General features: G+C 32.3%; 1 protein-coding gene across 1 annotated transcript; it reads left to right on the top strand.

Moving 5' to 3' along the window:
- Positions 1 to 7133: 7133 nt before the first annotated feature.
- On the top strand, positions 7134 to 12598 carry LRRIQ3 (leucine rich repeats and IQ motif containing 3). The gene is given in 3 exon segments (XM_017868962.1): positions 7134 to 7216; positions 7218 to 7380; positions 7952 to 12598. Coding segments are annotated over 3 exon segments (600 nt in total). The 3' UTR covers positions 8306 to 12598.
- The last annotated feature ends 444 nt before the right edge of the window (positions 12599 to 13042 follow it).

Below are 13042 nucleotides of genomic sequence, written 5' to 3'. Positions count from 1 at the left end.
CCACCGGCCCGGCCAGATATACTTTTTGAAGCATGTATTTTATCTTGAATTGTTAATGGAACTAGGCATTCAATAATTTTGTAGAACTTACTATATTAGTCTGTTTTCATGCTGCTGATAAAGACACACCCAACACTGGGTAATTTACGAAGAAAAAGAGGTTTAGTGAACTCACAGTTGCGTGTGGCTGGGGAGGCCTCAGAATCATGACAGGAGGTGGAAGGCACATCTTACATGGCGGCAGACAAGAGAGAATGAGAACCAAGTGAAAGGGTTTTTCTCTTGACACTTTAAATATTTCACTCCACTGTCTTCTGCCTGCATGGTTTCTGATAAGTCAAATGTAGTTATTATCTGTGATCCTTTATAAGTAAGATTTTTAAGAAATTATTTGGCTTTTTCCAATATTTTTTTTTTAACTTTTGATTTTTTGAAGTTTGTGTATTAAATGCCTAGGTGTGAGTTGTTTTTTTTTTTTTCTTATATTTATCCTACATGATGTTCTCTGAGTTTCTTGAATCCGTGGCTTAGTGTCCGATGTTGCAGTAAATTCTCATTCATTATTGTTTTAAATACTGCTTTTATTCCTTTCTATTTTTCCTTTTTTGGTATTTTCATTACACATATGTTACACCTTTAGAAGTCCCACACTTCTAGAATATTATTCATTTTTTTCAGTCTTTTTTTTCTCTTTGGTTTTTAGTTTTGAATGTTTTTGTTGGCATATCCTCAAAGTCAGAGATTCTTTTATCAGTCACGTCCAGTCTACTAATGAGCCCTTCAAAGGTATTCTTCATTTCTGTTACAATGTTTTTGGTCTCTACCATTTCTTTTTTATTCTTTCTTAGAATATCTATCTCTCTATCTACATTATCCATCTGTTCTTGTATGTTGCCTACTTTTTCTATTAGAGCCATTAGCATATTAATCCTAGCTGTTTTCAATTCCCAGTCTGATATTTCCAACACCCCTGACATCTGTGTGTCTGTTCCTGATGAGTTTCTGTACTGCCTGTCTGTTGCTACAGTTTTGGGGTCAGCAGTTTACCCTATGATCTTACTTCTTTTGTGTAGCTAAGAAGAGTTGTTGATTTTCAGTTTGTTCAGCTTTTTAATGTGTTATTAGGATGGAGTGACTACTTCCAAGCTCCTTACATGCCATACTGGAAACTGCAGGTCCTTTGATACACTTTTTGAAGCATATATTTTATCTTGAATTGTTAATGAAACTAAGCATTCAATTAATTTTGTAGTGCTTACTGTATTAGTCTGTTTTCATGCTGCTGATAAAGACACACTGAACACCAGGTTATTTATAACGAAAAAGAGGTTTAGTGGACTCACAGTTCCTTGTGGCTGGGGAGGCCTCAGAATCATGGTAGAAGGTGGAAGGCACATCTTACATGGCAGCAGATGAGAGAGAATGAGAACCAAGCAAAAGGGGTTTCCCCTTATAAAACCATCAGCTCTTATGAGACTTATTCACTACCACAAGAACAGTATGGAGAAAACTGCCACCATCATTCAATTATCTCCCACTGGGTCTCTCCCACAGCAAGTGGAAATTCTGGGAGCTACAATTAAGATGAGATTTGGGTGGGGAAATAGCCAAACTATATCATTAAGTGCCAAACACTGTTCTAAACCCTTTATGTTGACTCATTTAGTCCTCATAACAATTCTATGGGCTGTTATTATCTTCTTTTTACAGAGGAGGAAACTGAGGTAGAGGATACATAACTTCCTTGAGATCACCAACCTCAGAACAACTTATGTTTCATTTCCTTTTTCTGTACTTAGTTTGTAGGGTGCTTGAAAAATAAAATGAACTTGTTGTAACCAGTAGAATGTGGCTGAGGGGATGCTTCAGTTGAACCTAAGCCTTAGGAAGTCTGACAGGTTCTGCTTTTATGCTTTGGGAGCCCTTAAGCGTGTAGAAAGTCTGGCTACCCTATTTCAGACATACATGGATAGATGACATAGAGAGGACAGTTCAAAATAGAGAGGTCCTGAGACAGTATGGAAAGAAAGGCTGGTTCATCTCAGTATCCCAGCTGAACCTAACCTTCCAGCAGTTCACTGGAGGAGTGAACTGACTCATGCTTCAGCCACTGTCAGTTGGAGAATTGCTTACTTCAACTTAGTGAACACACAAAATCTTCAGAATAACAAAATGGTGGTTATTTTAAGCCAATAAATTGTGGAGTGATTTGTTACACTACATAAATAGCTGAAAAATAAACCTTTTTTTGTTGTTGTTTTGCAAGATATTGAGTATTGGCTGTGGAGAATTAAAAATAAAGGAATGTCCAATAGATTTCTACTGAAATGGGAGAGACTTTGTCATTTGTACTTAGAAGTCTTTTAAAGGTTCCTTCCCCATAGTTTGCTATTTCTCTGAGTAAAGGAAAAGATAGACATGTCTATGAAATAGACATTTATTGAAATCTGACTCAGTTCTATGTCAGGTCCTATGTAAAAATTTGAAAAAACTACCTAACCGTAAAACAAGTTTTCTGTTCACAGATTACATATAATTTAGTGGAAAACAGGGCCATTAAATAATAACACATATAAATATATAATCACTAAATTGGGGATGTGGGGATGTGGGGATGGAATCAGAGTCTAAATAATGACTAGGCAATAATTTGTCAAAGAAGGTTACACTGAGAGAGAAGTGTGACATCCTAAGATAGCAGGCTAGCATATTTTATTAACTAAGAAGCAAGGGTTCTTAATAGTTTGGATTTTTAAAAATTTTTGCTTAAAGTTCAGGGATAGATGTACAGGTTTGTTACATAGGTAAACTTGTTTCAGTGTAGTGTGTTGTACAAGTGATTTAGTCACCTAGGTGTTAAGCCTAGTACTCATTAGTTATTTTTCTTAATCCTCTCCCTCCTCCCACTCTTCACCCTCCAGTAGGCCCCAGTGTGTTGTTCCCCTTTATGTGTCCATATGTTTTCATCATTTAGCTTCCACATATAAGGGAGAAAATGCAGTATTTGTTTTTTCTATCCCTGCATTCTTTTTGCTAAGGATAATGTCCTCCAGCTTTCTCCGTGTTCCTGTAAAGGACATGATCTCATTCTTTTTTATGGCTGTATAGTATTCCATGGTGTAAATGTACCACATTTTCTGTATCCAATCTACCATATATGGGCATTTAGGTTGATTCCATGTCTTTGCTATTGTGAATAGTGGTACAGTGAACATATGTATGCATGTATCTTTATAATAGAGCAATTATTATTGCTTTAGGTATGTACCCAGTAATTGGATTGCTGGGTCAAATGTTATTTCTGTTTTTAGGTCTTTGGGAAATTGCCACACTGTCTTCCACAATGGTTGAACTAATGTACACTCCCACCAACAATATATAAGCATTCCTTTTTCCCCACAACCTCACCAGCATCTCTTATTTTTTGACTATTTTTTTGTTGTTTTTTAATTTTTATTTCAGTAGTTGTTGGGGTACAGGTGGTATTTTGTTACATGGATAGGTTCTTTAGTGGTGATTTCTGAGATTTGAGGGTACCTGTCACCCAAGCAGTGTACACTGTATCCAGTATGTAGTCTTCTATCCCTCACGACCCTCCCAACCTTCACCCTTGAGTCCTCAAAGTACATTATATCATTCTTAGGCCTTTGCATCCTCACAGCTTAGCTCACACTTATATGTGAGAACTTACGATATTTGATTTTCCATTCCTGAGTTACTTCACTTTGAATAATAGCCTTCTAGGCTCCATCCAAGTTGCTGCAGAAGACATTGTTTTGTTCTTTTTTGTGGCTGAGTAGTATTCCATGGGGTGTGTGTGTGTGTGTGTGTGTGTGTGTGTATCACATTTTCTTTATCCATTAATTGGTTGATAGACACTTAGGTTTGTTCCATATCTTTGCAATTGTGAGTTGTGCTGCTATAAACGTGTGTGCATATGTCTTTTTTAATATAATTAATTTTCCTTTGGATAGATACCCAGTAGTAGGATTGCTGGATCAAATGGTAGTTCCACCTTTAGTTCCCTAAGGAATTTCCATACTATTTTCCATAGTGGTTATACTTGTTTACATTCCCACTAGCGGTATTCGCTTTTCACCACATGCACGACAGCTTCTATTGTTTTTTGACTTTTTATTTATGGCCATTCTTGCAGGAGTAAGGTTTTAGTTTACATTTTCCTGATGATTAGTGATTTTTTTTTCTTATAATAGTCAATGATTAAAGCTAAAAGTAGGCAGTTGAACAAAATGGGGAAAAGACATTACATTAAATAATATCAAAAGATCTCAAATTTGAATTTAATATGTCCTTAATTAACTAGTACTTAATTATTACAATTTTTTTTCTAATCTTTTTGATTGAAACTGAAAAGTAGACTGTTGTACAAAATGGAAAAAAAAGGCATTGAATTAAGTAATATCGTGAGCATTATCCCAAATTTGGTTTCTGTGAACCAATATTTCATTTCTTCCTCAAACTCTATGTCTTATTGACAGGAAGCTTTCAAGTGAGGCAAGAGTGCCAATCAAACCAGTTCCCTTATTATATATTACTCATTTTATGTAGAAAAATATTTGGGCATATTTAAGAATTTTGGTGGGAAAGAACAATGTTATTTTATCATGTTCATTACAACAGCATTTGTTAATGCCACAAAGCTACTAGCAAGGTTATTCATCTAATAGCTAACATTTGAATATCTCACATAAGTGTAGAACCTCTCATTTTGGAAAATTATCCAGTGTATCTGAGATCAGTAAGGAAAATAGAAAAAACTCTACTTTGGAATAATACCATTAGTAGTTCATTGGCATGTTCAAATGACATATAGACAGCATTCATGCAGAAGGTTTAAAATAAAAAATTATTCCTGGTGGGTGTATCTATAGACATTGCTAACTATATTTGATTAATAGCACTGTTGAAAATCCCTGAAAATAAATGCCAGGAAGAAGATAATATCTTCATAAAGAAATAGACTGTTAGAGATGGAATATTCAATGTGAGAAATAAATTCTTTGAAGTAAAAATACTTTATTTATATAGCTATATATTAAATAAAATTATATATAATTTTGTATACATATATATATAATTTGTGTACTAATGTCATGATTAACAGTATAAAATCACCTGTAGCTTTATGTGAAGAAATGAGATCTCTGAAGTTCCATGTGGATGGGTGTTGGTTTTCAAGGACTTTTATGCATTTGTGAGCTAAAAAAGAAATGAAAATTAAGAAAGTGAAAAGGCAAGCCACAGAATGGGAAAAAAAGTTTTTGGAAAACACATATCTGACAAAGGATTAGTATCTGAAATAATACAAAGAACTTAAACTCAACAATAAGACAATACTACAATAAAAATATAATGGACAAAAGATCTGAACAGATACCTCACCAAGGAAGATATACATATGGCTAATAAGCATATGAAAGATGCTCAACATCATGTATCATTAGGGAATTGCAAATTAAAACGACCAAAATCAAAACATTGACAACATTATATACTGGTGAGGTTGTGGAGCAATAGAATCTCTCATTCATTGCTGGTGGGAGTCCAAATGGTACAACCACATTGGAAGACAGTAGCAGTTTTTTACAAAATGAAATACATTATTATATGATTCAGCAAACGAACTCCTTGGTATTTATCCAAGTAAGTTGAAAACATATCCAGACAAAAACCTGCACATAAATTTTTATAGCACTTTTATTCATAATTATGTAAATTTGGAAGCAGCCAAGACATCTTAATAGGTGAATGGATAAATAAACCAAACCATGGTGCATCCATGTGATGGAATGTTATTGAGTACTTTAAAAAATGAGTTATTTTTCTAAAGACTTGCAGGAAGCTTAAATTTAAGCTTTCTTTAAATGAGGAAAGACTTAAGTCTTTTCTATTTTGGAAGTCCAAGTGATGCGATGTGGATATTATCCTGCATCCCAGCACCAATAGAGCTTGATGAGTTTAATTTGTAAAGGTTTATTTATATCTGTCTATTCCATATCTGACTCTATATTTGGAAGACTGGTTTACTTGTAGTTGAGGCTAATCTTTCTTAAGGTGTTCGTCGATCACCTGTTGACATTATTCCTAGGCCCTTAGCCCAGAAATTCTGATACAGTAGATATGAGATGGGGCCCATGAATCTGCCTTCTAGTTAATTCATTGATACTTAGAGTTTGAGAATTCTAGTTTTAGGCCTTGGTTATGATATGTAAAGTAACCAGTGTCTTGAGAGAGTACAAGAGTGTATCTGGATTTTCACATTTATTCTCATTTGAATTACACTGATTTAGTTTATCTAAACATGGTAGAAATTGGTTCTTCCATTGGGGAACATTGTTGATCTTAAAACACTCTTCCAAATAGGTGACTTGAGCTCATACATTCTCTTCTCAGCTATCTCTGACTACCTTTTATGAAAGCTGAAATTACTCTTAATAAGTGAAAATTCACATATATGAGAAATACTGTATAAAATTATATTAAAAAGCATTGATCTAAACATTTTAGATAAATTTAAGTAGTGAAAATTTAAAGCTATTAGAATTCTGGAGCCTAATTGCCTAATTGAGTTGAATGTAAATATTGTGACAATGAATTTTCTCTTTAAGATACAAATATTATTGATAACATTTGAAGGCCTGTATAGCACCTTAATTTTATCTGGCTACATTGTTCACTCTCTTTCACAACGATTGTCACTTTCCTGACTTGTTTATTATTCAGTGTACTTCTTTAACAGTATATTTTAACAATTATTATACGAGTTATACAAGGTATGGTTTGATTTGTTTGTTGTTAGTTGTCTTGTCTAGAAGGGATGATTTTATCTCAGTTTCTTCACTGAATTCTGTAAATATTCTATGAAAAAGGAAGTTTGTCTTCCTCTTGCTAATTAGTTCGTTCATCGGTGAGTGCAGTGATAACATTCAGATTAGCTGTTATTGAAATGTTAGACATTTAACATTTAACATAGATAGAAAGTTCTATAAGAATTAGTTTTAAAATTTTAAGTTTAATAACACTTTTACTTGCACCGTCTCTTGGCAAAATTTTGTTTTCAGGTAAATTTTGAAAGTAGAAAAAAAATCAAAGCAATTTCTTATCTTTCCTAGATGTTTCATGGAACAATCACAGAAGAGCTAACCAGTCATGAAGAATGGAGTCACTATAATGAAAACATAAGAGAAGATCAAAAGATTTTGTTTTGTGAAGTTCAATGGCCTTCATTTAAAGTCTATGGAAAATTTGCAGTCTTGCATCTCTCTTAGAGTATGCGTCGTCTCAAACAATTTTATTACAGATATTTATCCACTTCAGAGTTGTATAAAATTAATCAAACTTGATCTCCATGGAAATCAGGTAAGCAATAAGCATTTCAGATATTTGCATATTTAATGAAATTTCAGTTTTATTTAATACGTACTTATGTTACCTATCCACAGTATTTCTTAAAGATGGTCTTTTATCTAAAATATAAACAAAAATTTAACAATAAATTAAAAGCATGTAAGATGTATATAAATACAGACATTTTGATGTAAATGAAAATACATAAATAGTGTGTAATTTGGTATGTTTCACTTCTTAAATCTACAGCCTGGATTAAGAATGCCTCATGCTTCCTTAATTTTCCTTAGGTAAGGAAAGTATTTTAGAAAAGTTTAAAGAGTCAGCCTATTACAAAGGAATCTTCATTGAACAAAAAAGTATCATTATGCATTTTACTATACTACTAATAATAAATTATCTCAGATGCCCAGTGTATTATGGTTTTCAACTAGCCATCATCATATAATTATAAATATTTGCTTATTAATTAGAAAATTGCTATTTGGGGATTATTGAATTTTAGATGTGTAATGTTGTACCATTTTCTGTGCTTTTGAAAAAAGTAATTTTGTAATTTAAAGTATTTTTAATAATATTTCAGATAAAGAGTCTACCAGATACCAAATTTTGGAGTGGATTGAAGAATCTAAAACTCCTCTATCTTCATGACAATGGGTTTGCAAAGTTAAAGAATATATGTGTATTATCTGCCTGTCCAAACCTCATTGCCCTCACTATGTTTGATTGCCCAGTGAGCCTTAAAAAAGGATACAGACATGTTCTTGTTAACAGTATATGGCCTCTCAAAGCACTGGATCATCATGTGATTTCTGATGAAGAAATAATTCAGAACTGGCATCTTCCTGAAAGATTCAAAGCATGTAACCATCGACTTTTCTTTAATTTCTGCCCAGCTTTGAGAAAGGTAATTGGCTTCTTTAGGGTTTCATTTTAATTAAATGTATAAAAGGAAAATTTTAGCTTCTGATTTCTATATCTAAATTATATGAACTCTTTAATATTTTTGCATCATGTATATAAAATAATATAAACCAGTGAATATATTTGTAATGTCTATCTGAAACTTTATAAAAGTTTGTATGCCTACTACATAAAAGCCTGAAATGATCAAATTGTAGAGAAACAAATTTTGGTTTTAAATTGAAAGTAAATCTCTAATTTATTCAGGATTTGGTATATGAAAGACTCCATTGGGAAATACTTAATGTTTTTTGAGAGCCTTAAAGGACAACTTAGATTATTATTAGAAGAAGATAACATATTTAATTCTTACACAATTAATTTGGTTAACAAGATCAAACCATCATTATCTGTTGGTTTATAAAATGTTAGAAGAAGTGATTGTGAAAAGTTGATGCCTAGTTAATGGTTACAGACTACTTAAGTGGATTTACAAAAACATAAGGAAACATTCTTTGTGACACATGAATGAATGTTAGAACAAATCATTTAAGAGTTCAAAAGAGGGGGTTAAATTGGTACAAGATATAGTAACAATGTAAGTTGCAGGAGGTGTTTATAATATGTTCTAAAGATATGTGAAGTCATATATATGTGTGTAGAAAATTTGAGGAAGAATAGAACATCATTTTGAACAGTGAGTATATCTAAAAGAGTATATAAACATTGAACAGTGGTTATGCATGGAAAAGCTGAAAATTACAAAGTTGGAAGAATTTTATTACTGCATATAAATTTTTTTAATTAGGGGTATATTCGTGATTTTGTAATAGTTTTAAAAATTTAGGATTTTGGTAATAATTTTGTAGTAATATTTAAAAATATAAAAAACACGGTAGTATTTAAGTCTGATATCTTAACCTAGGCCCTAAATAAAGAATTTCACTTTGGTACTTCACTTGTGTAGTATGGCATAATCAAAGGTGGCAACATGCATGAGCCTTTTAAGGATAATCAAAGTGACTGAGATTCATTTAAGGAAGTAATGGAAAGTTGGGCAGTGGGCATTGAGAAAGAACTTGGACGACCTACTAAAGAGCTTAGACTTGATAAATATAATGAAGATTAATTGAAATTAGAGTAGGAAAATTAGAGTAGGTCCCTCATAGTAAGTGCTCTATGAATAAATGGTATTGACAAGGTTTTTAGAAGGTGATCAACCCAACATTTTGCTAGCAGATTAATGGAGGATAGAAACCAAATGAGGGCAGGGGGATCAATTACTGTAGGTTCAAAATGATGTGATCAGGATTGATATAGGTGGATACCAGTAATAAAGAAGAAAGAACACAGTGGAGAAGACAGACACATATTCAGTGAATGCCATTGTGGTAGGTGCTTTATACATTTTATTTATTCATTCTTTCACCAAGTATATACTGAGTACCTAAAATATGAAAAGGACTGTCTGGGACTTGGAGATTCAGTGGTAAATAATACTAACAAAATTCTTGTCCTCTTTAAGTCTGAGGGAAAGGCACAGAGACTAGACGAATCTGGAAACAAAAATAAAACAACTATAGAATGTCAGCTAGTGTTAATTGCTAAAGGAAAGAAAGTAAGACATTAACACAGACTGAAAGGGGTAGAGATTTGGGCTACATCAGATAGGGTGGACAGGGAAGGCCTTTTTATTTTTTCCTCATTGTTTCCTCAGATGTGGAAAAGCATTCTTTTACAGGAGAAAATGAAGCATAGTGAGGTAGGAACTTACTCAATATTGGACAGAAAATGAGTCATGAGCTGGGATTTCAGCAAGTCTGCAGTCAACATTGCATCACAAATGACAGACAGTGCAGAGATTTGAGTGTACTTTTCACACTGATTGAATGTGGGAATTGGGGAAGAGTAAGTGTGGAAATACTCCTCCACTATTTTGAACCTGGATAACTGGGACACAAAATAACTTATTTGTCAGAAATGGCAGCACTTAAAGAGTTTTGGTAAAAGGTAAGTTTGGTCATACTTACGTGAAAGCAGGATGTTAAAGAAGAAATATTAACTAGACATTGGATATGAAAAACAAAAACTCAGAAATAGTGTTCTGGACTTTGAATGTAAATTCAGGAGTGTTTGCTTGGGGTCATAGTTAAAGCCTAGTTCTCTCAGGTACATACAGGTATCAGTAAAGACTGAAAACTAAGGTTACAACCTTGGGGCACAGTCTCATTTTGTGGGTAGAAAGCAGTGTAACCAATGAAGATAAAGGATAATCGATCTCAGCAGGGAAGAGGAAAAAAAGTTAAATTGAAAAAAAAAAAAAAAGCACACTGGAAGAATTTTTAATGATAAAGAGGATGTCACATCTTTGAAATTTCAATAGCTTGCAGTTGTTGGATATGAAATTGTAATGGGTTATATGTAATTGCCAAATACAGAACCTTTATGGAGAAAGTTTTGGACAGAAGAAAGATAAAGCTTTAACTATAGGAAATAGAATTTATGAAAGATTTATTAAAGTGAAGTGGTATTTACCTCACTTTAACTTACCAAATATATAACTTACCATATTTAGAAACTGAGGATAAATAAGTTTTGATTAGAAAGAGAAAGAGATTGAAAATGTCATAAATGAAGAAATAATGGGAGAAAATCATTGTGAAGAAGTACGAATGGACGGCAACACAAATGGAGTAAGACTTAAAGAGGTATAGGCATACCAAATGCTGACATGATTTTTGTGAGTTGTGGAGATTTAAAGAAATCTTTCTGAATAACAATTTTGAGGCTACCTATAAATTTGTGTTCGTTACTTCCACTAAGCAAGGTTCTTTTGATTGTTCTTTGATCATTGAAATGTTTTATATTTAATTTACAGGAACAAAAATAACTCTTGAGAAGGAATAAATGTAAACCTATGGGGATAATTGTTTAGTAATGCTTGAAATATATGTTTTAGAACATTTCATTGGACTTATTAACGAGTATAAGAATATTATGAAAACAAAAATAATGAGCCTTGTAAGAGTTCACACAATTATTTTATATAATTGGTATTCTTTCTTAAGGAGAGCATGAATGTAGAAATTAAAGAAGCATATGCTGATTTGAAAAGAGACAAATCTAGTAGTGTAATTAAAGCTTGTGGCTTATAACACACACACACACACAAAATCCAGAAGGATTTTATCTTAATTGTGACATAAAATGATTTCTAACCTTTATTTTTTGAGTCAGAAAAAAAGGAGGAAGCATGGATTCTTTTTTGCTATATGAAATCAAAGTAACTTTACAAACTTGAAGTGCTTAGTTATCTAAAATCATATCATGGAAGGATATATATCTATATTTTGATTGTTTTATATATGTAACTTTTTAAAGATCAGAGTGATCTGGGCGAGAAACCAGTGCTATCAGCCAGTATTACATTTTGTTTACATCTAATAGAAATCCATCTAAATAAGGATTTTACTTTCATCATGTTACAGAAAATTAGGATATAGGAAGTCCTTCATTGTAGTTGCTCAAGGAAATCATGAAGGACCAAGTTTATTCTAGCTTCCTGCTCTTCCACCTTTAGCAAGTGGACAGACCCCCTACCTGTCATAGGCAATGAACTTCTTCACATCCAAGCATGTGCTTAGGTCAGAAAAAAGGATTGGTGAGAACAAAAATCACATGCCAGTGAAGTCTGTTCATTTTATATTAGGAAATAATAGCTCCTGCAAATGTCTTACTTGATAGACTCCTACCACTGGAACTGCCTCACATGACTGCCACTAGATAGAATGGAATCTGGTATGATCAGTATTTTAAGTGGACACATTTACTTCCTAAACAAAACCAATATTCTATTAATAAAAAAGAAAGAGATTCTTGTAAGGCAGCTAATATTTCACTCAGAGAAAAACAAATTGGTAATGCAATACAAGGTTGATATTTTAAGGTGGAGATTTCTAGCTTGAGCATTTAGCATCCATTTGTTCTTTTAATGTAAATGTCAAACAAAATATAAAATGGTATGTATAATTACCAAAATTATTTAAAAGTAAATTTATAATTCACTTAATAGAGGAATATAGATTAAATAATTTTGTAACATTTAACGTGTTTTTGCTTTGAAAAAAATACGAAAGCTAAAAAAAGAATATACAATTATACAGTCTATATGAAAAAAACATAAAAGTGTCAAAAGTAAGATAATGCCTTATAAAAATTACATGTTTACGTTTATGGATGTGACCTGAATGTAAATGTAAATAAATTGTAAATGCATTATAAATGAATGTAAAAGCCAAAATAAAGTTGTTTATTGGCAAGATTGATTCCAAAAACGAAAGTAACGATGAACAGATCAACATAAAATGCTAAGCAAATATATATTAAGTAGAACAAAGCAAAGAACTTAACATTAGTTTCAAACAATGTAGAATTCAGTATATAAAGGGTTAAATGTCATAGATAGGAACTCTTTCATTGATAGAAAAAGTAACAGCCGAAATAATGATATTTTAGTTCTGACCATTAATGTGCACAATAGTATTATGCAAAAACATATACCATAAATACTTTGATAAATATAAGAATAAATCAATAGAAAATATTGTAGTAGAAGGAAAATGTGTAACATTTTTATGTCAACAAGTTGTGTGTGGAAAAATAAGCACATAGGGCTTCCACTATCAAGAAGATGGAGTAGATATTCCTCTAAGTACAATTAAATATCCTTGACATTATATATGTAGTAATTACTGTGTATTATATAATAAAT

Source organism: Rhinopithecus bieti, unplaced genomic scaffold (genome assembly GCF_001698545.2).
Source record: "Rhinopithecus bieti isolate Rb0 unplaced genomic scaffold, ASM169854v2 scaffold_973, whole genome shotgun sequence".
NCBI lineage: Eukaryota > Metazoa > Chordata > Mammalia > Primates > Cercopithecidae > Rhinopithecus > Rhinopithecus bieti.
The sequence above is the reverse complement of the archived record's forward strand: the minus strand, read 5'-3'. Positions and strand labels throughout refer to the sequence as shown.